The 27,661-nt window shown below is 49.3% G+C and overlaps 1 protein-coding gene across 4 annotated transcripts in view; it reads right to left on the bottom strand.

Annotated features, from left to right (window-relative positions):
- The window catches only part of Kirrel1 (kirre like nephrin family adhesion molecule 1), a 95,931-nt gene that overhangs the window by 8,670 nt on the left and 59,600 nt on the right, over positions 1-27,661 (bottom strand). For 3 of the 4 annotated variants that reach the window (XM_029475391.2, XM_029475392.2, XM_029475393.2), the window contains 9 exons: positions 10,335-10,499; positions 8,284-8,433; positions 4,747-4,904; positions 3,123-3,273; positions 2,482-2,587; positions 2,168-2,316; positions 1,837-1,964; positions 1,048-1,222; positions 855-955 (listed from right to left, as the gene is read on the bottom strand). In XM_029475391.2, coding sequence (XP_029331251.1) covers positions 855-955; positions 1,048-1,222; positions 1,837-1,964; positions 2,168-2,316; positions 2,482-2,587; positions 3,123-3,273; positions 4,747-4,904; positions 8,284-8,433; positions 10,335-10,499 — 1,283 coding nt within the window. The remainder of the gene's footprint in view (positions 1-854; positions 956-1,047; positions 1,223-1,836; positions 1,965-2,167; positions 2,317-2,481; positions 2,588-3,122; positions 3,274-4,746; positions 4,905-8,283; positions 8,434-10,334; positions 10,500-27,661) is intronic. The other variant, XM_021157515.2, reaches the window with a different exon arrangement.

The raw sequence follows: 27,661 nt of genomic DNA, 5'->3' as shown, positions 1-27,661 counted from the left end.
GAGGCTAAGGAAGAGGAGCAGCTGAGCGCTGGCTCCTTTCCAGGGATCAGTCCTCCCAGCTCGATGAGGCAAACCTCCCGGGAGCCAAACCGTCTTCTGCCTAGGCAGCTGTGGTAATGAAGTATCCCTGGGCAGCCCTGGAGTTAGCCAAATGGTCATTAAATGTGATGAGGGTTTTGATGGTTAGTGGCCACAGGAGGAATTAATTGTTTATGGTATAGGGGAGAGGAGAAAGGAATGAGGGATGGTCAGGGATTGTGGGAGGAAGGCAGGAGAAATGGGAGAAGCACGGACAGGTGGGAGGGGGAGCAGAGGGGATGGAGGAAAGAGAGGGAGGTACGAAGAAAGACTGGAAGGTATTAGCAAGGGTGGAAGATGAGGGCAGAGGAAGGACCTTTGCAAGAAAGAAGCCTGACTCCAATGAACTGCAGTAGGCTCATTCTTTCTCTTTTCTTTTTGAGACAGGGTTTCTCTGTGTAGCCCTGGCTGTCCTGGAACTCACTCTGTAGACCAGGCTGGCCTCGAACTCAGAAATCCGCCTGCCTCTGCCTCTGCCTCCTGAGTGCTTAGATTAAAGGTGTGCACCACCACCACCCGGGCCACTACTAGGTGCCTCACAACTGTGGCTGAAATGACTTTTATGAGGGGAGATGGCCTCCTTGTCACAGATGAGAAACTGGGGTTCAAACCGCTAATCTGTTCATCATCACACAAGTAAGGGAGGGGTTGGATTTGAGCAGGTGAAATGATACAGAAACAAAAAGGCAGAGGATTCAGAGAGAAGAGGGTGGGGAGATGAAGCCGGGCAGATGGGACACACCAAGGGCTGCCTGCCAAGCCAACCCAGTACTCACAATTCGATCCGGAGGCGGGGTACTCCCGATAAAGCACTCCACCTTACCACCATCACCTCTCACAGCAAACTGAACCGCCTCGCTGGAGATGATAGGAGGTCCTACGGGCAGGAAGACCCAGTCAGGCCGGTCAGATCTCAGGCCAACAGCTCCAGTGCTCATTGGACAGGTCTCGGCCTCTTAGGGCACTTACCGTTTACATAAAGCGGTACCTCTCGCTCAGCCACTCCGATCCGAGGCACGATGGCCCGGCAGGTATAGGTGCCAGCATCTGCCTGGGTCACTGACTTCAGCAACAGTTGATTGCTGTTACTCAGGACCTGGGCAGAGAGATTAGCCTCGGGTGGGGAGCCAGGAAGCCTGGGCCCCTGGGTCGGTGAGGGCCCCCGCATTGGAGGCATGGGAAAGAAAGCATGAAGGGCCACACGTGAATTCCCAGAAGGTAAATGGCTTCCTGAGTCAGGCTAAGACTCCCTAAGACTCTAAGCAGGCTGGCAATAAACACCTGTCTAAGAGTGCACAGGTGCCAGCTACGATGACTAAAAGGATACAGTCCTTTCTGATGATTCGTCCCTATGCTTTTACTACCAAGCCAGGTAAGCCAGTTTAGTCTGAAATTTCCCTTTACAGTTCTGGCCCTAACTGTCAAATAGGGGTCGTTAGAACTGTGTACTTCAGCTTTCTTTGTGCGATTCCTTACCACCTCCGCATCATTAGTGAATGCCCTAGATCTGACTACCACAGCAGCATCTGCCCTCACTCCACCCCATCCACTTCACCCCGAGTTCTATGCAAGTCCAAGGAGAAGAGGTATGGCTGACTGCAAGTATCCTCTTTCCTACCAAACCCCAAGATCTAGAAATGGTCCAGTTTTGATGTGAAAGACCAACCCCATCTCTCCCGTTCTCTTCACTGCGCCAGGAAGTCTGTGCTCCACCCCCCACGCCCAGCACTCAGAACAGGCAGGAAGAGAGAGGCTTACCATGTTTGAGTCCTTCTTGGTCCAGGTGAGGGTGAGGGGAGGATTCCCAACCCAGACACAGGTGAGGGTCACATCAGATCCAATGTCTGTGGTGGTGGGCTTTGGGTAAACTACAATCCGGGGGGCGACTGATGGGGAGAGAGGTGGCTGGTCAGAGTCTCAGGTGCCTGAGAATCATCAGCTCTGATTGGCTGTCTCTCTTCTTGGCCCCTACCTCCCATATTTACCCCTGTCTACCAGGTTAGTGGAGTTTTCGTCCCCTGTACCCCAGGACCTTCGAAGGGTCCTGCTCTCTGCCCCCTCCCCTGCTGCCCCCCTCCCAGCTACTCACAGTGAACATTCACTAAAGTGCTGACATTGGTGCTCCCGACTTTGTTATAAACCTCACAAGACACAGGCTCCGTGAAGAAGGAATAGTCAACGTTTGTCTCATAGCGACTCTCATGGGCGTCTTCAATCAAGAAGCCCCCTTTGGCCCACCTAGAGGATGAGGCCCAGGGATGGGAGATCAGAACCAGGGACTCTCTGTTATATTCAGGGACTCTGGTCTCCTCTGTAGCCCGTCCCCCACCCCACAACCACCCCAGTCCCAAGCACCTCTCCATTTATCAGGTGCATAGCACTCCCAAAACCCAACCCTCTCACCTGTAACCCAAGATCTCTGGGTTGGCTGTGGCCTGGCATGTAAAGATGACACGCTCGCCCTCCAGCACTGTCTGGGGCTCAATGGACAGAGTCACTGTGGGAGGGTCTGCAAAGTACGGGATTGGAGGTCAGGGTCCTTTCTGTCCCTGAGTTTCTCCCTTTGCCTCTGTCACATGTGTATTCATACCACCTTGATGTGAGGTGAGAATTGAAGTTTACAAAATATCAGCTATCACCTTCACCCTTTCTACAGAGTCTTTCTGGTGGCTCAGGCCAAGAATGATAGCAAGGGAATTATCCAGTGGATGTAATGACCTAATGTGGCCACTAGGTGGCAGTGTGGGTTAGTTCAGCTTACTGTAAAGGGCTAGGGTTAGAGCATCCCTGACTAGGAGGAATGCATGGACATCTGGCAGGAGCTAGCCAGGCTACATGCTCCTGTACCATAATGTCTTTAATACTCACAACTCAAGTAAGCAGGTACAATACTATACTCAACGCTCCACCTACCAACCATCATTGCCCATGGCTTAATCCAGGAAATGAGGGGAACATTAGACCTGGGCCCCTAGGCTCCTTCTTCTGTACTTCTCAGGCTGCTATGTCCCCACTTCACGTAGCCTACCCAATGCCCTACTCACGGTGCACATCAAGCTCAATGGATGTCTCCTTGCCATTGGGGATGGCCTCATTCATGCTGCGACAGGTGAATACGCGGCCAATGTCTAGGTCTGTGGGCTCAATGAGCAGTTGGCTGACTGTGGTCTCCCTTTTCCCATCCTTCAGCAGCTCCTGGGGGTGGGGGAAGTTGAGTCAAGGCTAAAAGCCCCACCTCTGCTCTCAGAGACACCAAAGGGTGGACCTTTAAAGCGTATCTCCCTCCCTATTCCAACTTCATTGTTAAGTAGTTGGGTATTTTAAATAGCTTTCTGCAATTTACAGAAAAATCAAACAGAAAGGTAGTTCCCCCTCTCTACCACAGCTCCCCCCATTATTACATCTTACAGGAGTATAGAAATCGTATTATAACAGATATTCTAATATTGATATCTTAAAACTAACTGAAGCCTGTGGTGAAAACGAGCTTCCCTCTGTAGCGTTGAATTCCTGGAATTCTCTAAGCCCACAGTGAGTTTCTCCGCTTCTAGAAAGCCTTCTCAGGCCTGTGGGCTCTCTCCAGCCTGAACCACTTACAGTGAGAGTGTCTTACACTTGGCCCTGGGTACCATGTGTTTCAGGGGTAGCTCTAAGGTCCTGGAGTACTGAGACAGATTCATCAGCTCAGCATGCTAGCTCAGTGACACTGCAGTCATTTTCCATATTGTCATCCACCCACTTAAGGAAACCACACTGTGAACAAGAGCAAGGCCTTTCCTTCAGGCAGCTATGTGTGCATCTCTAGGAGACCACAGCAGCACCCAACTGATGCAAAACACAGTGATATTTGGAATCACCGGTCTTAAGAGAATCAGCAAAAGACAGGAGCAGATAACAAATGCTATTAGCCAATCAACTTGTTTGGCTGCCAATATATTTTAAAACATGTATCCCCCAGGAGAAAAAAAAGTTGGGCCCCACTGGGGTCAAATAATCATTTATGAACTGGGCAGAAAGAAGATATTTGCTCTAGGCCATGGAGGTCACTATGAGCGACAGCCATAACCCAGGCTCCCCATCCTCACACTCAAGGACACACAGGTGGGCAGGTTCTCTTCCCACTGGGAAGTGCCTCTCATAGTGCCCAGCTCAGGGCAAGGTGCACAAACATGCTAGCCACTGCCATCAGCTTTGCCGTGTGACTCTGAGAATATGCACACAATCCTGGTTCCTGCAGCCTTTTGCCATTCTGACAGAGGATGGTAAAGGATCAATAGTGCAGCCGGACTCCGGTATCAAATGCCAACTTTGCTGCTTGCTCTCTGAGTGACATTGGGCTGGGCCCTTGCCTTCTCTGACCACCAACCTCCTCCTTTGTAAGTTGGAAGCAACACCTACTTTATGGGACTCATCTGAGGTTTAAGAGAAATTGCCCATAACGTGTCTACCAGGCATGGTACTTAGCATACAGGAAGTACTTATGGAAATGGCACAGTGAACCAGGAAGTCCATTTATCTCCTCTGGGTCTCAGTCTTCACAACTGTATGATAAAAGGGTTGGGTCAGATGGCTTAAAGGGTCTTATCACATCTACCCATGTAAGAGGGAAAGGAGAGACAATGAGAAGCTGGGTCTAAGAGGGGCCAGAGGGGGCAGGCAGGTCCTCACCGTGCTAGTCACAGCCCCCTCCTGCTGTGTCCCATCCCGGAACCAAATGATGGTGGCAGCAGGTTTGGCATTAAATGCTCTGCACGTGAGGTTGTAGGGGGTGCCTGCTTGCAGCAGAATCACCGGGCCCCCATCAATCCTTGTTTCCTCTGGAGGAACTGGAGGGAAGAGGAGAACAAAATCAGCTTGGGATGCAGTAAACTGAGGCATCCTTCCGTCGGCGGGCAATGTGTCCCCGAGCCCCACTTACAATCACTCTACACAGTGCTCCCCAGGGAGGCTTCACCCAGCTTGCTGGCTACTCTCTCACAGGGACTCCTATTGTCTGCTCTATGCTCACCGCTGTTGCCCGGGGAGAGTATAGAGGGCCACCTCGAGGTCTTGAGGTCAGATCATACCCTCGGGAAGGAAGGGCATCCTTCCATCTGCCTGGAACGGCTGGATGGTCAACTCCATCCACCACATCTTTGGCAGGTTATTTTCTCCATAGCAGTGAAGGGTGTGTTGTTCTCCTGCTCAAACCCCTCCAGAGGCTGCAGCTGCCTATAGCACGGCTTCTCATGTATCAGCCTCCTGTTTTAGGGTCCTCAAGCCCTGCAGACCCTTACCTCCTCATTTAGCCTCTGCTGTTTCCTGCCCTCGCCCAGAGCTGCTGTCATCACCCTGGCCAAATCCTGGGGGATGCAGAAAACTTCGTGTCCACCTGCAGCGGTACTGAGTGTTATCTGCCCACTGGCTACCCTTGGTGGTTGTCTCCCCTACTTCAATGCCCTGGGATAAGCAGGTCCAGGTCTTACTGGCATTTAAAAAGAATCTCCGCTGCCTAATGTGTGGCTAAAACAGGCCTTTGCTGTGTGCTTAAGCAACTGAGTTGGCGATACATGTGGTTTTAAGAAATAAGGTGCCTTTTCTAATACCATCGCCACAGACTTCTAAATGTTAAGGTGAGCCAAATCCTGTGTTTCCCAAGGCCAAGAGTCTTAAAGTTCCCCTAGGATAGAGTTCCTCTTTTTTAATAAAATATTTATTTATTCACTTAATTAACTTGAGAGAGAGAGACTCATTATGTAGTCTAGGCCTGCACTGAATTCATCTTTTTTTTTCCCCTGAGAAAAACAAGACTAGGGAGACTGAGAGGAAAGTTCTAGAGGAGACCCTTGATGGGAGATCTCGGGAGGTCCACGGAGCTGGAGGCAGACAGGGCTGTCCCGGCGTGGGTGAAATGAAGGTTTCTGAGCCGGAGGTGCAGTTGCTGACACAGCGTTCTGTTCAATTTGTACATGTGGAGTGGCAGAGTGGAAAAGAGGGTGGAATTTAGATCAGTGCCCTTCAGATCCTGGCCCCTCCCTTACTGTCACGTGGTCTTGGTTGAGCCCCCTAAAGGCACTGAGCCTGTTTGTCCCTCAGAGGCCCTAACAAGGTCTCTTCACTGAGCCAGTGTGAGGGGAGTGAGGTCTGCAGAGAGAGTGAAGCATGCAGGGCACGCATGTATAACTCGGGCTACTTTTACAGTGACAAAAATGGTTCCAAGGCTTCTGTCAGCTAATTCTTCCCTCAGTCCTGGCTCTTCCCTTCTCCGCTCCCTAGCATAAACAACAGGGGCAGGGTTGTGGATAGAAGTGGGAGGAACCTGAGAATGGAGAAATGGGGAAGGCTTTCCTGATCCACCCAGCTCTCTACAGTTGTACCTTCCTACCACACTCACAGGAGCGCCTATCTGCGCAGAGACGCTGGGTTCTTGCTACAAAGAGAGCGAGACAAAGCGCTTCCTCCCACTGGGCCTTCTGCCCTTGCAGCGTTTCTTTTCTCTCCACTCAGGAAAAGACCATCTGTCACCTCCATCACCAACCCACATTTCTCTAGGATCTCCCAAGGTCTTTGAAGTCAACTGTCAGTTGTAAACTGGAAGCCAATTGGCAATAATTTCTACCATTTACCCAGCGTTTAACTCTTGTTTGCTGAAGTACCTTGCATATGACTTCATTTAACCCTTATCATAAAATCTCAGGAAGGAAGGAAGGAAGGAAGGAAGGAAGGAAGGAAGGAAGGAAGGAAGGAAGGAAGGAAGGAAGGAAGGAAGGAGAGGCAGCCTGAAAGTATTATGGTGTGTATTACCATGCCAGAGAGAGAACCCCTGCCCGATGGTTGGGACTTCTTCAGGGTCACAGTACAAAAATGGCCAAGACATAACCTGAACCTAGGGTTTGGGATTCCCAGCATCCTGGAGCTCTTTTTTGTTACTAGGAGTTCCCCATACCCCAGCCCCAAATAGGAAGGGATTTGGTATACAAACTCACTCATCTCAGCTCCTCTCCCCTTTCTCCCCACTGCAATGACTTTGTGTTGGAGGGAGGGCAAGGATGACAAGTGGAGACCAGAGGAAAGAGAAAGGGACAGAGAGTCTATACAAAGGGAAGAGAGGCTCTCAGACAGAACAGTCCAAGTAAGGGAGAGAGAGAGAGAGAGAGAGAGAGAGAGAGAGAGAGAGAGAGAAGAGACACAAGCACCAAGAACCGAGACCACTGAGCTGCGGGTATTGTAAGACCTGAAGATGGGCCTCTGCTGCTTCCCCTTCTGTTCTGTGTGGAGGGCAGTCATCTCGTTATTCAGATGGCCCAAGGCTTGCCATGGTGACATCTATTCTGTCCCCTTGTGGGCTACCGCTGGGAGCTCAACTTCCAAGAGACAAGCCACTATAGTTGCTCCTGGGTCCAGCCTCCACCCCCACCCCTAGCTTGTTTCTTCTGGCTCTGTTCCCCTGTTCCCTGATGTTCTAGGGAATGTCTAACAAGAGAGGAACATGCTGAGGGAAGGAGCAGCCAGGCAGGCTCGGTTGAAAGGGAAAAGGTCTGGGGTTCAGGGAGAGCAGAAAGTTGGAGAGGAACAAGCAAAGTTCTCTACACAAGACAGACTGCAAAACAAACCAGGAAAAGTATGGACTAGGACTCCATCACCATCCTTTCTCAGTGCAGAGATCCCTGTCTGCACAGGGGCTCTGAGTCCTTAGTGTGATCTGGGCATAGTTTGGAGCGCAGGATATCAAGCTTACAGAAACTACAGTACCCAGTAAAGGCTAGCATAGCACAGCCTCTTGCACACTGTACTTGCTTTTAGGTTTGTTTGTTTTATGATGTTTTTTTTTCTTTTTGAGGCAGGGTTTTTCTGTATAGCTCTGGCTGTGTGTGTGTGTGTGTGTGTGTGTGTGTATGTGGGTGTGTACACTTGTACCACATTATATGCATGTTCTTGCAGAAGCCAGAAGAAGGCAGTGGACTCCTCTGGAACTAGAGTTACTAGTGGTTTTAAGCCATCGGATGTGGGTGCCAGGTACTGAACCCAGCTCTTCTGCAAGTGCTTTTAACCACCTGGCCATCTTTTTAGTTGATGGCCTTAGTTGATGATGAAGTTCATGTAAGGAGCTGTTGAGAAAGAAAAACCAGGGAGAAAGGAGACATTAGGAGAAAGGCAAGGCTAGGGAAGGTTTGGGACGTTGAAGAGGGAACTGGAAAATGAGAAACCCAGCTTGGGAATCATTACTGAGCACGGTGAGTTTGGCCCGCCGAGAGCGCAGGGCAGCCTCCGTGGCCTGGCACTCATAGGAAGCGTCATCAGACAGCTCGGCATCTGTGATCTCCAAGTTGTATTGCCCAGCATCCGCAGAGCCCACGACCCGGTACCGTGGCCAGGCTGCAGGGACAGAAAAGGGGAAACTAGAGTAAGACCAAGTCTTGAGGCCTCGCCCACCCCGCCCTCCACCCAAGACTCATTGTCTCCCCAGCTTCTCCTCACAGCAGAGCCCACATCCCTTCCAGGAGAGCTCTCCTTCCTTCTCTCTCCTGTGTACCACTGGCAGGTGAGGCTGTGAGGTACCAGACACAGACTCCATAGCTGTGGGACCATAAAGCAGGACGAATGATGAGGAACAGAGAGAGAGAAAGAGAGAGAGAGAGCAGATAAAAATCTGCAAAGCTGTTGGCTGGCTCTCATATGTCTCTCCTATGGATAGCAGAGGAAGAAAAGAAAAGTTAACCAGCACGGAGAGCAGAGAGAGGGTGCTGGTAAACACGGGGCATCTGAGTACCTACGGGGCGCTCTGTGTAGCTCACAAGGCCTCGCCCTCACCACAGAGAGAGAATAAATAAGGTTTACTGGCTTCTCAAAGGACAATCCAAGTGATATTTCTACTCCTCTCTAAGACACAGGGTGGGCTTCTGCGCCCGATCTGCCCTGCTGACAGGCTCCCGCTACCTCCCACCCAAACACCTACCGACTCCTCCCACTGCCTCCCTCTCCAGTGGCTATGGATTCCTCTGACTGCATATCTATCGACCTCAGTCTTTCTCATTTTCTCCCTCATCAACAATAGATCCGTCAAATACATCTCCTTTCTTTATAGATTGTGCCATGCAGATTTCCTCAGCCTAGACACACAGCAAATAATCTCACCACCTTCAAAAATAATAAGACCAGAAATATATGGTCCCCCAACCCACTCACATCGTTACAGTGCTTCATAGCTCACAATATTACCCTCATAAAGCACACTGTGCCACTCGGTACAGAAGCCCAGGGTGCACTTTTAAGACAGGCAGGCCGTGACTGTTAAACCTGCTTCACAAATCAGCTAACCAAAGCAAAGTGGGTTTTCCTCAACTCATTCAGCGGGCAAGTGGCCGAGCTGTAATGAGGGCCAGGTATCTTGACTCTTTTTTTCTTTTCTTTTTCTTTTTCTTTTGGTTTTTCGAGACAGGGTTTCTCTGTGTAGCTCTGGCTGTCCTGGAACTCACTTTGTAGACCAGGCTGACCTCGAACTCAGAAATCCACCTGCCTCTGCCTCCCAAGTGCTGGGATTAAAGGCGTGCGCCACCACTGCCCGGTTGTATGTTGACTCTTTACCAAGAAGTGCTTCCAAGGGTTTCTGTGCTATCTGTGGGATATAGAGGGTTGGCGCTCTTTGTCTCCAACGGAATCTTTACACTTTCTTCAGCACTGGCTGTATAGCTTGTGCTTAACAAATGCTTCTGGAATTATTAAACAAGAAAGTGCTTAGGCTGGTGGTGTCTAAGCCGACATGGACTATGTAGGGGGCAAAGGAAAGCACGAAGCGCTCAAAAGGCAGACAGGGAAGGAAGAGATGCTGTAATTATAACTAAAACAAAAACAAAAACAGACCAGAAAGGGCAGACAGTGCCGGAGCATACCATCTACAGGGGGCAGGGCAGGCTTCAATAGCCCAGCGCCTCCTGCATGACCTGTCTACAGCGCCCCATGGTGTGGGTGTGTCCCTGACTCCGTCTAAAGTTCTCAATGTAAAGTCCTGTTTCCCTTGATCTCCCAGGCTGCACACCGCCTTTCCTGGGCCAGTTCACAATCTGAGGGAAGGAAGAGTTGGCAGGTAAGAGTGACAGACCTGAGAAGTCAGGAACAAGGAGGGGGAGCGAAGCCAGGAATCTAGGCTGAGAGCAGGGAGTAGGATTTCTGGGTGCTGGAGGCTGAGCAGCTACCACGCACCGCTGGGGATCAGACTCAAGGCCTTGCACGTGCTAGCGTGCACTCTACTGAAGGTGCCGTCCCAGCCCACTACTCACCTTTGAGGCCCTGGCCCATACCCAGGGCCAGCCCGTCCTTGGTCCACTGTACAATCCCAGAGTAGTTAAGCAGCACACACGGGAGCACCGCCCGCTGTCCGGCCACCACAGTCTGATCAGCTGGCTCCTGGCTGAAGCGGGTCTGAGTCCCGGGCAAAGCCAAAGCTAGCAGTGGGAAAGACAATGAGTGAGGAGGGTTCCTCACAGTACCCCACTCTTATCCTGCATCCTGTGCCACGTAATTCCTTTACTGCATAATCTCCTGGGGCTCAGGGCCCCAGGTATAGGTCTAAGGTTCTGGAGGGCTTAGCAACCACAGAAATGGTTTGGCACTACTTAAATGTCTTTGGATTGGTCCTGATCCAATTTTGACCATTGACGTCCAGGGAGCAGCGCTGACCTGATGACCACCCCCACCCTTAACGGTGGCGCTAGGTTAGAGACCAAGCCCTTGCTGTCCAGGTCCTGGGCTGTTCTCCACAACTCCTGCCTCTGCTGCCTCCCCTCAGAATGTTCATGGATGACACATCCACAACAAAGAAGACTCTCAGACCACTGTCCCTTTCTCCCCGGGCCGAGTGGGCCAACAGATGTGTTCATCTTTACCAGGACAGCATGTCTACTTGTGTGCACTGACGGTTCCTGGGCGATAGTGTACCCAAAGCCAAAGAGCCCTGAATGCAATTCATGGAACGCTGGCTCTGTTCCATGTGTTTACCCTTGACCCAAGGGCTGGGGCCCAGGGAGGGACACACTGATACATCTTGCATGCACACAGCCTCCTGCACCATGGGAGCGGAGACAGTGTGGGACTTTGTTCTGTTCTCCCTCTGGCTCCGAGAGCCACACATGGCTGCCTGGCTGGCAGCTTGGCCGGGAGCATTTGATTAGAGAACTGCAGAGTAATTGCCTTTAATTGTGGAGCCTAAATGGAGTAGGGAATTGGATTGCGGATTTCTTCTCTTTTGCTCCCACCAACGAGCTTGCTTCATCACTGGCTGGTCCCAGTGGTGCGTCAGGCCTGCACACTGTGCACAGCACGGGTGTGGGCATTAGCATCCTACGATGGGCTATAGGGAAGCAGAGGGACTTTTGAGCGGGGGTGGCAAAGGGTTAAGTTGAAGGCTTCCTTGCCACAGCTCCAATGGGTCAGGCCAGGCAGTCAAAATAAGCTCTCTTCAAAGCTTTGACTTCTGGTTCACCTCTCCCTCCAGCTCCCTGGGTCTATAGAAGCCACAGTCCAACTCCTTCCAGCCTCCCTATTCCTCCTCTCCATTTCAAGACCTCCCTCCCACTCAGTAGAGAGGCTTCTCCCCAGTTCTTGTCCTGGGATCAAACCCAGGGTGCTCTACCACTGAGCAACACCCCAGCCCGGAGTCCCTAGTCAACCCACTCCTTTCTTTTCTCCCCTTCTTTCCAAATGTGGTCCCACATTTGCCTTTCTGGAAGGTCCTCCTAGGCTGTGTCCATAGCCTCTGTGCAGGCATAGCTTGTCCCACCACTGAGCCTCGCTGTGGCAGCTCTAGCGACAGGATTTCCTGTCCAAAGCCGTCAGGGATTATGTCCCCGTTTTTTGTCCTCGGGAGGCAGCTTGTTGGTGGAAGCGTCTGCCCTATCTGTTCCACTAGAATGGAACTTCTCCTCTTTCTGGGTCTCCTGGAATCTGGTGGCCAGAATAGGGTACAGGGGCAGGCTCTGCCCTTGGTTAAGTGTGACAATGAATGACTTTGGATCTGAGTGGGGCCAGGATGTTAGAAAAAAGAGGTCCTTTTTTTGAGTGTGTGTGTGTGTGTGTGTGTGTGTGTAAATGGCTCCCCAGTTCTGCAGACCTGGCAACTCCATCCTGTCTCTTAAAGAAGAAGAAGATTAGGCCCACCCACATCCCCAGAGACAAGGATGGCAGGTGTTGAGATCCGGGAGGAAAGCTTGGTCAGGTGAACAGCCAGTGTTATCAAGTCAAGCATTTGCATATATGATTAGTTAAATTTATTCATATCCTTGCACATTCTTGAGTGCAGCTATGTGCTACAAACTCTGTGCTCCTGTTTCTGTTCTTCACGGACCCTAGAGTCTAAGTCAAGGGCTTGTGAGAGGCATGGCCTGTGAACTTGGACCAGAGTCTGGTTGATATTTATAGCTTTTCTACATGAAGCCTGAGTGATGGTCTCTTATTGGCATCTCCAGAGGGCGGTGGGCAGCTGGCTGCGTGTTTATTTGCAATGAGGTCAATGGGCCTTCGGTGGGATGGCGGTGGGACACACCTGGAAAACATGGATCTCGCTGAGGTGAGAAACAGACAGACCTGGCCTGGTGCTTCCTTATCTGGTCCTCTGCTTGCTCACTGCGAGATGACAAGTCTGGGCGAGACTGCCAAAACAACCTTCCTACTCAAAGGCTAGGAGCATCAGCTTAGGAGAAGACTCAAGCTTTCCAAGGTCTCTCTGCAGCACTTCCCAACTGAGTGGCCCTGGCCAAGCCACCCTCTGAACCTCACATCCTTACATGAGAATGATAATGTCTACTCCCTGAGCTTCTGTGCAATCAAATGTGGTGCAGTGGATGCCAGGCCTACGAAAGGCTTTTGCATGTACCTACTAAATAGCTGTGAACACTATTTACCCCTGAACAGTTGGACAATCAGAGGTACAGACTAGAGACTCTTCCAGAAACCCAAGAAGGAGTGACAGAGGATGGTGTCTGCTTCTCTGTGATGTTTGAAGTAAAAAAATTTTTTTTTCTTTTTAAATTTAGCCCCAGTGGAAGCAATTTAGTCTCAAAATGGAATGGAAGCAATGACCGGCAAAGTCCGACGATGAAGGAAATGGGGGGGGGAGGGGTGTTCCTCTAAATTTGAATCCACAGGAAGACCACTTTCTGTACCAAAGTCACAGGCAGTATTTGGTGTCCCCAAACAACTCTGCAGCCAAGACAGCATATGGGGGGGGGGGGAGAGAGAGAGAGAGAGAGAGAGAGAGAGAGAGAGAGAGAGAGAGAGAGAGAGAGAGAGAGAGCGCAGATGTCATGGGTAGTACTTAAATCCACTTATGATTAGGGAAAACTATAAGCCTGACCTAATTTAATTCTACTCTCTAAACTCTAGATAAAGTGGGTGTTTAGGTCACTCTTCATGTCTTCATGAAGATCCCTGGAAAACACCACTCTCTCCTTTGGGATTCAAAGAGTCACCTCTTCTGGGATGCCTCCCATGGCTGACTTACATTACTTAGGAACCAATCTATTGGCTTCTTTTCTCCGAGATAGTAGGACCACACTGCCCAGCTCACCCATCTCAGCACAGCCCAGGGGCTCATTTTTGAGTCTGGATTCTGTGGCTCACAGCCCTAAGCTACATCCCTTGGCACGGGGCCTGACTGCCTGGCACACAGAGATGCTCTAAGCAAGTCCAATCTTGCAGAACTTCTTCAGGAAAAGACAGAGCACTCCTGCAGGAGGTGAAAGGAAGTGTGACTATGGGAAAGAAAGCCCAGGAAGCCTGTGAGCAGGAAGTGTGGAAGTGTCCTAAGGGTGTCCGTGTCTTTTAGTGTCAAGAAGGTACCAATAACCTAGAATACGTGACCTAGCAAGTGGCACATCACAACTCAGGCACACCTCCAATGTCCTGTGCACTTGAGCTACAGGCTAAGCCTAATGGAGCCTGCTCAGAACTGAGAGGGAAATCACAGTCCCATCTACATGTCTGGGCCCATGCACATGTCTGAATCCATGTCCAGGAACAGCAGCCGTATAGTACAGCAACACAGAGAAAGAACCAGAAAGGGCCTGCCCACAGACAGACGAGCACAGTCCAGTCTCTTGCTAGCATCAACACAACAGCCTCCCGCTGGCTTCCGATGGTGTTTTAAGGTGCATTCCCACTTTGATCCTGCTCCCTCCCAGACTTCAGACTCCAGCAGAGATGAGGCGAAGCAGCCACAGACAGATCGCCACACACATCATGTGCACATACGTAAGCACACATGCATGTCCATGTGCGCACACACACACACACACACACACACACACACACAAAGGAATGTTAACAGAGGTACTGAGACAAGCACTGAGAAGCAGAGCCAAAAATAGACATCCACTCAAAGGCATAGGAACCAAGGAATAAGGAAAGACCCCTAAGACAAAGATGTCTGTAGAGTCATAAAGGGGCCAAGACAGGGATGCAGAGGAGAGCTACAGACCAGGAAGGATCAAGAGCGAGAGGCTCAGGGTCCACAGACCAGACGTAAGGTCGGCTCAGCCTTGTCTTCAGAACAAGGTACCTAGAAAGGACCCACTGTCTGAACAACCTTTCCCTCCTACCTCCACAGGGATTTCTGGAGACTCAGCTTGGGTTTTTCCCCTCAGGGCAACAGTGAACAGGGCTAGTAAAGACAGATTCACAATGGAGAGGGAAGGGAACCAGAGGGACCCTATAGAACTTGGGAGAGCAGCAGAATCCTGCAGAGCTCTGTGTTCCCTGCTAACCTAGAAAAAAAGTGGGAGCTAGAGCCCTGCTCCCCCCACCCCACCCCACCCCCGCCCCTTCTTCCTTCTCAGCGCCACCAGCTAGACACAAAGCTCTGAGACTCGGGGTTGCTCCTCCCCTAATTCTCACACAGCGCTGTCTGGGCGTCTGGGTAGAGCACATACCACAACCTGCCGTGGATTAAAAATTACTCATGTGTGTTTTGTCTCCCCACTCTCCTGGGAGCCTCTGAGAATGGAGGCTTTGATTTACCATTTCTGTTCATTCAGTCCCAGCAATGCCCCACAATAATAAATACCTCCAATTATAAAATGCTGATTGCGTGCCACACTGATGCCTTACAGACGCTGTTTCTAACATTATAACCCGCTACACAGTGGTAGTTATTACCTGCATTTTAAAGAAAGGGGAATTGTGGTCTGGCAGATATGAGGGACAAACAGGCTGGCTCCAGCGTCTCCACTCTTGGTACCGTCACACTCCAGGAATATCCAGTCTTGTAAATGAATTGGATTTAGGCACTGGCAGCCTTGGGTCCTGCCCATCTGCCATCGCTGGCCTCTACTTTACAGCTTAGCCTTCCATCTCCACCCTGCTTTCCTCTTGGACGGACAGTAAGACTCAGGTCTGGGGTTTGGCCCCACAGTCCTCAGTCCTTGCCTTGTGTGTTATGATCAACACGGGGACGCTTGGTGTGAATGTGTGAAGGGAATGATGGGTGGTACCCAAGGCCTGAACATCTTTCCCGAGACCAAGAGTTTCAATGACAAACAAAATATTGGTCTTTGAGCCACCAATAGCTGCCAGCAGGAATGTGGTGAGTGGGGGAGAGGGGACGTTGGTAAATGACCTGCTGCTGTACTAAGACTTACTGGTACTGTTTAACCAAGCTCGAGGACACCCAAACCCAAGGATACAGGAATACTTAGTGCTCCTCGTAAGAAACCACAGCTCAGAGAAGCCAGGAAGCTTCCCTTGACCACACATATGTTAAGGCTGGGACACAGGACCCCCCTTCCCGCCCCCAAGGGAACGAAGCTCTCCCTGTCCCAGGCCTGTTGTCCTTTCCTGGGGCCTCCCTGGGCCAGACACCCCCTCTTGATGGTATCCCCTCATCTAGTACATTCTTTCCCCTTCATCATGACCCAGGCTTGTCCTTTAGCCCACTTCTCCATTATCGTTAGAGCACTGGGGGCCAGAGCCAGGCTAGTCTTTGTTTATGAACAAATTTCCAATCTCCTTTTCTGCTGAGCCTAGCAAGGACAAAGGGGTCAAATCTCTTTTTGTTGTTGCTTTTTTTTTTCCTGGCACAGGGCATTGAACCCAAGTACTCATGCATTCCAGGCAAAGCTCTGCCACTGAACTACATCTCCAACCCTCAAACCGTACTTATGACAAAGAAGTAGGAATTGCCCCCAGATCTATGATATGATAGACATCTTTATAATCTCTCAGTGATAAACATCTTACAATCACACATGGAGAGAAACAAGCAAGCACGTGTGTTTACTTTCCCGCCCACGTGAACACCCCTTCTGCATCCTTGCATGTGAGGACACATCTGTCTGTGCCCATGGGCACCAGTCTGCTCCGTGTTCTGGACCACATGCCCCAGTGGTCGTGTTCCCAAAGCCTAGCCTGACAGGACCAGAACCAGAGAGTGGAGCCAAGCCCAGGGAAGCCAGAGAGCTAAGCAGCAGAAGAGAGGGATGGCGGAGGCTGAGCCCGTCTCCCTGGATTTATCAAAGAGCAATAATGAAGCCCCTGGGCCGAAGCAGTTCCTGAGCTCATCACTCCAGACCACGCTACTGTTCAAGGGAAAGCCTTTGATTCACACTGACAGCTTTCAGATGGAACTAAATCTCTCCACTCTACTATCCCTCCCTCTCCTGCCTCTCCTCATCCTGACTGGACTTCCTTCCCCACCCCAGCCATTCACTCAATGTAACCACCACAGAGCCTTTCACAGTGGATTCTCTGAGAAAAGAGGATTTCAAGTCTCCGGGATGGGCCAGCAAAGAAGGAAGGCGCAAAGAAAGAAAGGTTTGTTCTTGTGATGGAGGAGAAGGTCATTGACAAGGCTGAGGCAGGTCGACGGCAGGGCAGATAACGGAAAAGAGCAGAAGGCAGGGTTGGACACCCTCAGACTAGAAGTTCCTGGGAAAGAGAAGCTCTGTGTCAGCTCAGCTGAGCAGACGGGAAGAATCTAGGTTTGTTGTTGCTGCTCTGTGTTGAGCCCCGCCTGGGGTGCCTAAAATTTTAAAATGGGTGTAAGTGCCTTGAGGAGCTATGGCCTCCTCCTCTGACAGACGAAGGCTTCACTTTGGGAGTCAGAGAACTTATAGGCAGGTGCTATGTGTAGACAGTGACGTGCACAAACAATAGACCCCCACCCCCAGACTCATGTCTGAATACTCAGGACTATTGCAACCTCTACTGTTCTGCCCACAGACTTGCCCCCCAGCCTCACCTCCCCCTCCGAGTACAAAACCTCGGGTGATAGGGGCCTCAAATGTCCTCTTCACTACCTTCCTCCTTCCAGGCCATTCTCCTTCACCACAACCTGTGTGGCCACAGAACCCCATGTCTATCTCCAAAGCTGTGGTAGAGAACAGCCAAGGGGAACTTTTTCCAGGCACCAGATGGGATTTTGCAAATGGCCACAGCCTGGCCTGTTTCCATGCATTGGAGCAGACTACAGAGGCCGGCTGGTATTTGCTGTGATGGGAAGGGAGGTTTATGGGTCTGGATCAGCAGATCAATCTCCCAAAGAGACAGGAAGAGAGCCCTGGAATACTAGAGGGCAGGATGGGGATGAAGGACAGGCTCCACACACTTTTTCTAGAGAGAAAGGCAGAAAACCCACGGACCAGAAGTTGAAGAGGTGTGGGTGGATTTGGTCTTGGCTTTGTCATCAATCTGATGACACTGTGGAGAAGACACACCACTCCTTTGGGCAACAGCTTCTTTAGGTGTAACAGGAAGGGACTGAGTAATTTCTCCAAAGGAGTCTCCTGACTCTGAGGTTCTAGGAGTCTGTTATCCCTGCCTCTTGTTAACCATGCCTTGAGGATATTCCTTTAGACTACAGGGAGCCTGGTAACTGGGCCTAGACTAGTGTTTCCTGCACAGCAAAATATAGGGAACAGCTGTGGGTTTGTGACCACAGGCCAGTGGCATAGAAGACCCAAATGGGGTACCCCTCCTGGGAGGCAGAGGTATTCCTTGTTTTCCACTGTAAGGACATCCCATTAGAGCTCTTATATCCCCTCCAACAGTGAATCAAATAAGGAGAGTGAACAGGCAAGCATGGAGCATTGAGGCCATTTGCTAGCTTGGACCAACTCTCAGGGACACTGCCCTTCAAATGAAAAAGGTTGGCAGGCGTGGCTAGAAACAGTCCCACCTGTCCCATATTGGCCTCCAGACCCTAGGTACCTGGGCCAGACCTGATCTGACACAGCTCTATGCAGATATGGCCTGGCAGGAGGCCATAACAGTGTCTTATAGAACATACAATGGTATGGAGAGCCAAGTGGGGTTGGCTGTAGCAAGTACAACAGGCAGAAGCAGAAAGGGGCTCGGAGGGCTCCGTATCTGGTTCTGCTAAAAACAAAAAAACAAAAACCTGAATTTCCATTTGGCTTCAGTGGGCAAGGGAAGGGAGGGAGGGAGAAGAGGCTGGTGGCAAGCAAGGACCCAGCTCAGATAGGAGACAGGCAAAGAAGAAAGTGGGAGAGAAAAGAGGGGGAACTGAAACAAAGACAGAAAGCAAGAGATGGGGAGAAATACGCAGGGAAGGAAGGAGACCTCTGCTCCCCACCCCATCTGGGCCACGAAGGCAGGAGGAGCTGGAATGAACTAGAAAAATTATTAAAACTCAGGCAGTGGATTAGGTAGTCTGTAGAGTCCTTGTGCATAGATACATGGAAGTCCCCAGGACCACATAAAATCTGGCATGGTGGTATATGTCCATACTCCTAGAATTCGGGATATAGAGGAAGGGCAACCAGGATCTCAAGGCCAGCATCAGCTATGTAACAAGTTCGAGGCCAGCCTGGGCTACATGAGAATATGTCAGGAAAAAAAAAAATAACATCAGGTAGGGAAGAATGGAGCTGATGTGACACTATGTTACAAAAGAGAAAAAAGAACATAAGGACAGAAAAGGGCAAGAGAGAAAAATAAGTCAGAAATAGAACCCTGAACATACATAGCCCCTGGGGTGGATCCAAAAATAAAAAGCCCAGGTCCCTGAGGCCATTTGCCAGAAAAAGAAAGAAAATAACGGAAGAGCCACGGCCTGAAGGTTAGGACTGGAAAGGGCACTGGTAAAATCCAGCCCAAACCCCTTTATTTTGAAGAAATAAACAGACAGGGGGTGTGGGAATCATGGGGCACAGGGGGAAAAAATCTCCAAATCCCCCGTGGTTTAGGAGCTAGGCTCCCAATTACAGAGTCCCCTTTCTAGAGCTGGGGACACCATAGGGTATGCTTGTCCCTGTGCTAATGCAAGATGAGGCTAGAGAATGTGGTTGGAGGCACCGAGGTACTAAAATAAGGCCAGCTGTCAGGTTAAACAATGCGAACCGAGTCTCAAGAACCAAGTACTGAAGACTCGGTACAGGGGAGAAGGAGAAGGGAGATGGCGGCAGAGACGCCGTAAAGCGGAAGCAGGAGACTGCCGGAGATGGAAGCCAAAGACAGAGACTTGAAGGCAGATGGCACAGCTCTAGGCTCACCACTCCTTGTCCTCAGCCAAAGGTTTTGATGTTTTAGGTCAAAGAAAAGGAGTGAAGTTTTTGAGACTTGGCGCGACTTTTGAGAAGATTATGTACAAGGAGAGGAGAGAGAGGTGCACCGCCGTATCTGAGGCAGTCCAGGAAGCCCCTGGACTTGCAGGGTTCAAACCTGGCAGCCTCCTACAAAGGTATGCGGGAGGCTAGCCTGGCTCTCAGACATCTCTACCTCATTTCCTGCCCCTGCCTCGGTTTATACATCCTCTCCTGTTCTAACGGCATGGCCTCTCTTCCATGGAAGCTGTTTCCTCCAGTGCACGGGCCCACCAAGTGCAGGTTCTGCTCTGAAAGCCACCTTCTACCTGTTTGAATGGTCTTAGTTACTGCTGCTCTGAACTTTTAGCCTAAGTAGAGTCAGAATGGTACCCCAGGCGCCTCAAAGGCTTGAGGTCTAGGAAGAAATGTGGGCTAGGTCCCGCCACGGAGGTTTTCTGGAGCTTTTAGTAACATTCTCCTGAAAAAAAAAAAAGTCTTAATTCAGAGGTCTGGAAAGGTCTAGACATCAACAAGACGTTTTCTTTTTCTTAGGCACTGAAAAGGCCAGAATTAAATCCAGGTCTCAGGACGCTGTGCTAGCATTCCTGAGGCTGCGTCTCTGTTTCTGAGTTTAATGAGAGTTATTAGATTCCCACTCCCTGACCTCCAACCCACACCCCACCACGGCAGTTCTAATCTCCTAGAATCTGCAGTTCATCATTACTGGTGCCCTTTGCAGGTGTCTCTAGACCTCTAAGAGCAGCCATTCTTAACCTGTTGGTCACAACCATTGGAAAACACATATTTCTGATGGTCCTAGGAGCCCCCAACCATACATTTATTTTCATTGCTACGTCATAACTATAATTTTGCTCCTGAGTAATATCTCAGTCCCTAACGAAGACCATTAAAAATATGTGTTTTCCAATGGTTGCAACCCACTGGTTGAGAACTGCTGTTTTTATAGGGATTGTCTGAGTCTATGATCAACCAACAGAGGAGAGCATGGGTCTTAAGTCACTCAGGTGAAGAGAGCTCACGTACTTAAGTTGAGTGCAGATGTACTGTGCACGCTTACAACCTGGGTGTGACCTGAGACTCTATGACTGTACTTCTACAGACACGGAAACCCATGACTGTAGGTCCTAAGGAGCAGAACATTCTAGTTCATGGGAGCTTTCTGAATTCTTTTTTCTTTCTTTGGAGACAAGATCTAACTCAACTTCCCTGGTGAGCCTTGAACTTTGAGTCTTCCACCTTCAATTCCCAAGAAGCTGGGATCACAGACCTGTGCCACCACTGCTAGCAGAGCAAGCTTTCTGAAAGCAGCGTCCTGCCATAACTAGAGGTCTATGACGAAGCAGGACGCCCATCTCTCACTGGAGTTCCAGAGAACTCCGGGTATATTCATGAGCTCTGTCTTCTTTTTTCTTTAGACACACACCCATCAAACACTCAATCATGATAGCTCAATCAAGGTAGATCTGAAATTTAAAGGGAAGAAAACATAAGTGTCGGGACTTGAACATCATCAAGTCTCACCTTGGCTTAACCCTAAACCCCTTCTGTATTTTGTTCTGGGTTCATGTTCAGAAGACAAGATAGAAAATTGCTCAGAGTAACAGACATAATCTTATTCACTCCTGAAACGACTAGCCTTGCACACCATGGTTTTTCAGTAGATGCTTATCTTCATTAATGATTATCTCAATTAAATAGACATTTATTCATGTAGCAAGTATTTATTGAGGGCCTTCTACCTACCAGGCACTGTCCTAGATTCTGAGTACAGAGACAGACTTGATAGATCTGTCTTCCCACACTAGATATCCTTGAGTATCCAGACACTATATTGTAAAGGAGCAGAATGGAGAAAGGCCTGGGATTAGAGGAAGAATCCTGGAACACTACTGGATAATGATGCTGGACACTGAGGGAGGGGCAGGAGGTATAGTGAACAGCCAGGAGAGAAGGGAGAACAAAGGGTTCTCTCTTAGGACAGTAGGCTGGGCAGCAGTGAGCAGTTTGGAAAGCATATCCATTTAGGATCCTAGAAATAGTTTAGTCTGGTTACTGTGTCCTGGAAGCCAGGCCTTGGGATGGCCATGCTAGAGAAATGTCCTTGCCACACACACACCTTAATGGAGGCTTCCCATTAAGATAATCATGCAGAAAGTACTCATCAAAGTTCTAAGATCTACACACCGTGCTTACAGGGTTATCGAAGAAACCACACTACTGTTAACTAAACCCACCTACGCTCATCATCTAACCAATTGGTTAGTTACTACAGTTTAACACTGACACTGGCAGAACTGTTTAGCCATTTACTGGCAATCACCTCCTCTAGCTCCCCTGGGAGAATGTGGTAGCAAGGACAACTTCTCATTTCTCTAGCTTGCCCATCCCATACACACTGAATGGATAAATAAATGAAGCTAATTTTGTTTAATGTATGACCTGACCTGCTCCTCCTTTGTGGCAAGGCTCACACTTGTTAGGCCTCCTATAACTGTAGACCCTTTCTGTACACACATAGTTTGGACATAGGTGGCCATGCACAGCACCAGTAGCATTCAATAAATCCACAGATGCTGATAAGAATGGCATTATACTTTGAAGAAGAGGACTTCAGCAGTCAGAGAACTAGGGATGGGATGGGCATTTCAGACAAAGGACAGCATGAGCTAAGATATGGAGGTATACATACAGTGAACAGTTGCAAGTGCCCAGGATTTGGGCCCGTAAAATAACTGAAATCAAGATCAGGCACCTCTAGACATGTAACACTTTCTCTTTCTCTGTATCTACTGTCTAAACACTTTTGTGCTGTTGAAGGAAGATGGTGGAAGGAAGGAAGGAAGGAAGGAAGGAAGGAAGGAAGGAAGGAAGAAAAGAAAGAAAGAAACAAAGAAAGAAACAAAGAAAGAAACAAAGAAAGAAACAAAGAAAGAAAGAAGGAAAGAGAAGGAAGAAGGGAAGGAGGGAGAGAGGGAGGGAGGGAGAAAAGAGAAAAGGAGGGAGGGAGGAAAGAAGGGGTCCAGATTCAGAACTCAGAACTATGTGCCAACATAGTAAGGTTTGGACCAGGTTTGAGAAGACTCAGAAGAGACTCTGTGTGTGTGTGTGTGTGTGTGTGTGTGTGTGTGTGTGTGTGTGTGTAAAACTCTGTGTGTGCATGTGTGTTCTGGTCTGCATTTACCAATTTAGGTAAGCACATATATTGTGTATACACACATGTACACCACACACTGATATGTCTTCACCAAAAGGGAAAATATAGAACCTTCTTCCTAAATAAAACCAAGGCACAGTAAGCTTTTCCAATTAATCTCCATTAAAAAGATTTCCCACAAAGGCACTTGCGGAAGCACCAAGCTGAGGTTATCTGGATCAATCTTGTGTAAAGTGAAAGCATCGCCAACCAGCTGTGGAATTGATCCATCTAACTATTCCTTCTACACATATAAGAGGCAGGGAATGCTAATCTGCTGCAGGGGGCTGAGGGACCCTGGAGTCGGGGCTCTAAAACCAACCACTGTAGACCAGGGACCCAGTATGGCAGCACTCAAGAGGTGGCAGCAGTCTGCACAGAGGAGGGAAGACTCAGAGATGGGCGGATGACTCTAAGCAGGGAGCCGCATGGGGAACTTTCTGTATTTGTTCCTGATATTTCTTCCTCTGTCTGCTTCAGTTCACTTGTTAAATGGGACACACATGTCCCAAGGGCAAAGGTAAATTAAGAAGGCTAAAATAATTGATCTTACCACATGATGGGGACATGGGGACAACCGATCATGGACATGTGGCAAGCGTCATCAATCTGAGACTGCTTGTTTTCTAAACCTGGAGTTCCAAGGAGCTTCTACTTTGTAGAAGGTTTCAGACAGGAGCCTGATGGGCCCTATGGCTGAGAAGATGCAGACACAAGCCTCATAGCATCCTCCAGGAAGCAGCCTACTTCTTCCTTCACATCCGTTCTCTGCATTTCTGATTCTTTCCTACTAATTTTTTTTTTTGGATAACCCTCTAATGTCCCAGGAAAGGGAGATCTCTTCTTCCTCCAACCTCATAGTCCGTGGTCCCCACAATAAGCTAGTGGTTTTTGATTTAGCGACCCCACTCTCCATGTTGAGAGGCTTCTTTGACTGCTTGTGACAGGCATCTCACAACAAATTTAGCATCATATTTCCTGGATAAGGCAATATTCTCTTTGAATTGTCTCTTGATTGGGGGAGCGTGGGGGCAGTGTATTCCAACAAACAGCCCATGTTGATCCTGACATCAGAGTCAATTGAGCTCACAGCCCTCCGTGGATGGGGAGGTGGGTTAACACAAGGGATGTGAAGTTCTCACAGGATCACAGCATGGTTCTGAGAAGAAGGGAAGGGCTAAGGAGGGTGCTGGTTAGAGAGACGCCTCTAACCCAGGCTCTCAGTGGGTGGATTGCAGAGTTTTCTGAAATGGAAGGTGGAAAGAGAATGGCCTTTGCTCAGAGAGTTCTGGAACAAACTTTCTTCCTCCGGAAATGTTGATATTTCATAAACCCCCTTTCCCACACTGACCATAGGAAGAGTTGATGCAGCCTTGCTACTTCCCTGGGAATGAATGAAGAGATATTTCTCTCCTTTGAGCCCCCATCCTAGCATTCCTCCTCACCTGTATCCCTGAGAAGGGACAGTTCCGTGCAGAGCAACTTGCTCCTTGTTGAATGTCCATGCTTCCTCCAGGGAGATCTGCCTTCAATGGCTGATGAAGGAGATGGTAGGACATTTCCCCAGATATGGTGAGGATGGATGAGGTGGGAGCATGCACTGAAGGAACAGACAGAGGAGCAGAGGCAGAGTGAAGCTCAGGAACAGGGAACTTCAAGGATTTCAGAAATGGAAGAAAGGGGGAAAGTCAAGAGGAGCAACCAGGAGAGACCAGCTCCCCCAAGTGTGGTGAAAACCCAAACTAAATAAAGACAAAAGGACCCTGTGTGTGTCAAGAAGTAGACTTACAGGAGTCTGAAACTAAAAGGGGGGGCAGTGGGGGTTGGGGAAGGAGGAGGGGAGTGTGCTACAAATGGGTCATCCTAGAAATTCTAAGCAGATTAAAAATAAGACATAAGGGTCAGAGAGACTCAGCCACAACCCCAGGAATGCAGACACCCTGCTGGGGGAAGCAGAGGAGGAGAGGAGAAGGGGAAAGGGCTGATAGCTAGGAGGGATAACAGATGGCCACTGTCATTAAAAGGATTTCAGTAAGTCCTGCAAGCCTTAGGCGGCATGGACAAGCTTGAGTAAGCACTGGGAGAAGAGAATTCAGCAAAGCTCTGCAAGAAGGAACTTACACAGAAACCACACCAATACCACCAGTATGGCTATATATTCCTGCTTGAATCTTTACCCCTAACCTAACCTCAACCCAACACGAATTCATCGTAAACCAACCCTAGCAATCACCTTAACACCAAATCTTAAGTAGAATATATTTGTCTCGAAGGCAACACATCTCAAGTCACCTTAGTGCCAAGAACAGCTTGAGTTACCAAATGATATTTATTGAGTCAGTAAAGTCCTAAGCCTTACCCTCATTCTTACAAGCAACCCTAATATGGAGTCTGACCCTCCTTCCTGTCTCTGTGCCTTTACCAAGCACCAGCCAATCCCAGATACCAGCTCTTACTGTTCCCTCTAATCTTACTTCAATTGAGTCCACCCCTTATTTTTTCTGCCCCCATACACCTTTGGAGACTCTAAATTCACAGAGGTCATTGAACGCAGAGACAAATAGAAGGTGTCAACTTAACCTTCAGGCTAATGTGAATTCAGTGTCCCAGTGGTTTGGTCCTAAAAACTGGGAGTAAGGAGAGGTCTGGGGATCTGTTACAAGGATGTGAGGCTCAGGACAAAGGAATCTGATGCTGACAGAGAGCAATGAGAGTGAGGTAGGCAAACAGAGGCAAGTTAGAACAGACAGAATTCTGTCAGTTGCAGTTGACTTGGCAGAACCTGACATCTTCTGCCTCTGACTGCTTTCCAGCCCTGTGGTATACAAGGAAACAGCAAGAAGGCTGTGGTGGAGACGGAGCCATACAGAGCTGCTCCAGAGCCCTTTCCCATCATCCTGCCCCACTCTGGAGCAGGCTCCTCCCTCTGAGCCCTGGTCTTCCTTCTGACATCTCCCTCAGAGCCTTCCACTTCTTTCTGGAACTGTCCCTGTGGCGCCTGAGAAAGAAGGTAAGTATTATGTCCTGCTCTTGTCACATCCAGATCTGATTGCCGGCATGGGTGATGGACATGGTAGGCTGGGTCCTTAGCTCCTGGAATGGGGCGATGGAGTTAGCTGTGGTTCTTTCTTTCTTTTTTTAATTAGATATTTTCTTTATTTACATTTCAAATGTTATCCCCTTTCCTAGTTTCCCCTCCGAAAATCCCCTATCCCCTCCCCCCGTTCCCCTTCTCCCCAACCTACCCACTCCCATTCCTGGCCTTGGCATTCCCCTATACTGGGGCCTAGAGCCTTCACAGGACCTAGGGCCTCTCCTCCTTTTCATGACCAACTAGGCCATCCTCTGCTACATATACAGCTACAGTCACAAGTTCCACCATGTGTTTTCTTTGATTGGTGATATAGTTCCAAGTAGTTCTGCGGGTTCATATTGATGTTCCTCCTATGGGCCTTCAGTCCCTTTCAGCTCCCTGGGTATTTCTCTGACTCCTTCATTGGGGACCTTGTGCTCCGTCCAATGGATGACTGTGAACATCCACTTCTGTATTTGCCTAGCACTGGCAGAGCCTCGCAGGAGACAGCTATATCAGGCTCCTGTCAGCAGGCTCTTGTTGGCATCTGCCTAGTGACTGGGTTTGGTGGTTGTTTATGGGGTGGATCCCCAAGTGGTGCAGTCTCTGGATGGTCGTTCCTTCAGGCTCTGCTCTGAACTTTGTCTCTATAATTCCTTCCATGGGTATTTTGTTCCCCATTCTAAGGAGGAACTAAGTATCCACACTTTGGTCTTCCTTCTTTTTGAGTTTCATGTGTTTTGCAAATTATATCTTGAGTATTCTAAGTTTCTAGACTAATATCCACTTATCAGTGAGTGCATATCATGTGTGTTCTTTTGTGATTGGGTTACCTCACTCAGGATAATATCCTCCAGATCCATCCATTTGCCTAAGAATTTCACAAATTCATTGCTTTTAATAGCAGAGTAGTACTCCATTGTAAATGTACTGTGGTTCTTTCTTTAGGCCATCCAGACATCCTCTGGAACATACATTCGTGAGAGATGTCTCCCTAACCAAGATCTCAGGGAGACTGAAAAAGAAAATCACTTCTGGCCTCAGCAGCGTCCTTTCTTTTTCATATATATGGATATTTTTCCTTGTGTTTGTCTGTGCACCACGTGTATATAGTGCCCAAGGAGGCCAGAAAAAGGTGTCAGGCTCCCTAAGAGTAAGTTGAGGACAGTTGCTAGGCAACATGTGTGTGCTGAGAATAGAACCCTGGTTTTTTTTCAGAAAACCAGCCAGTAGTCTAAACCACTCAGCCATCTCTCTAGATACGAACCGTTCTTTGACCTAAACTGTTTTGAGCCCAGAACATCTGCACTCAGTTCTGAATCTGGAAGCAAGCAGGATCAAAAGCCAACTGGACATCTCCAGTCCCTGGGTGGGACCTGCAGTCTCTGGCCAGCTATCAGTGGAATGAGGAGCACTTGGGAGGAGGGGAGGAGAGCATGTGCCTCTGCTCTTGGCTAATGGCCTCCATGCATTCCTCAATGACAGAAGTGGGCCCTGGAAGCCCAGGGAGGGCCGGGAGGGAGGGAAGGACAGCGAGAAAGTTCAGAACAATAAGGAAGGATATTCTTGATAATTCCTCAGCTATGGTGTCATCTATAAAAGGACTGGAACAGAAGCAACCCAGAGGGAAAACCTGGTAAGAAACTGTACTTCTGGGAAGTGAAAGGTCTGGTAGGGTTGAGGGCAGGGGAGAAGTATCCATCCCTCAGGCACTACAAAACCTGAAAGCAGCAAGCGGCACAAAGTGCAAACAAGTCCCAAGCCTTAGGCCCGACTCTACTACAA

Source organism: Mus caroli, unplaced genomic scaffold (assembly GCF_978045245.1).
Source record: "Mus caroli unplaced genomic scaffold, Mus_caroli_1 scaffold_3, whole genome shotgun sequence".
Taxonomy (NCBI): domain Eukaryota; kingdom Metazoa; phylum Chordata; class Mammalia; order Rodentia; family Muridae; genus Mus; species Mus caroli.
The sequence above is the reverse complement of the archived record's forward strand: the minus strand, read 5'-3'. Positions and strand labels throughout refer to the sequence as shown.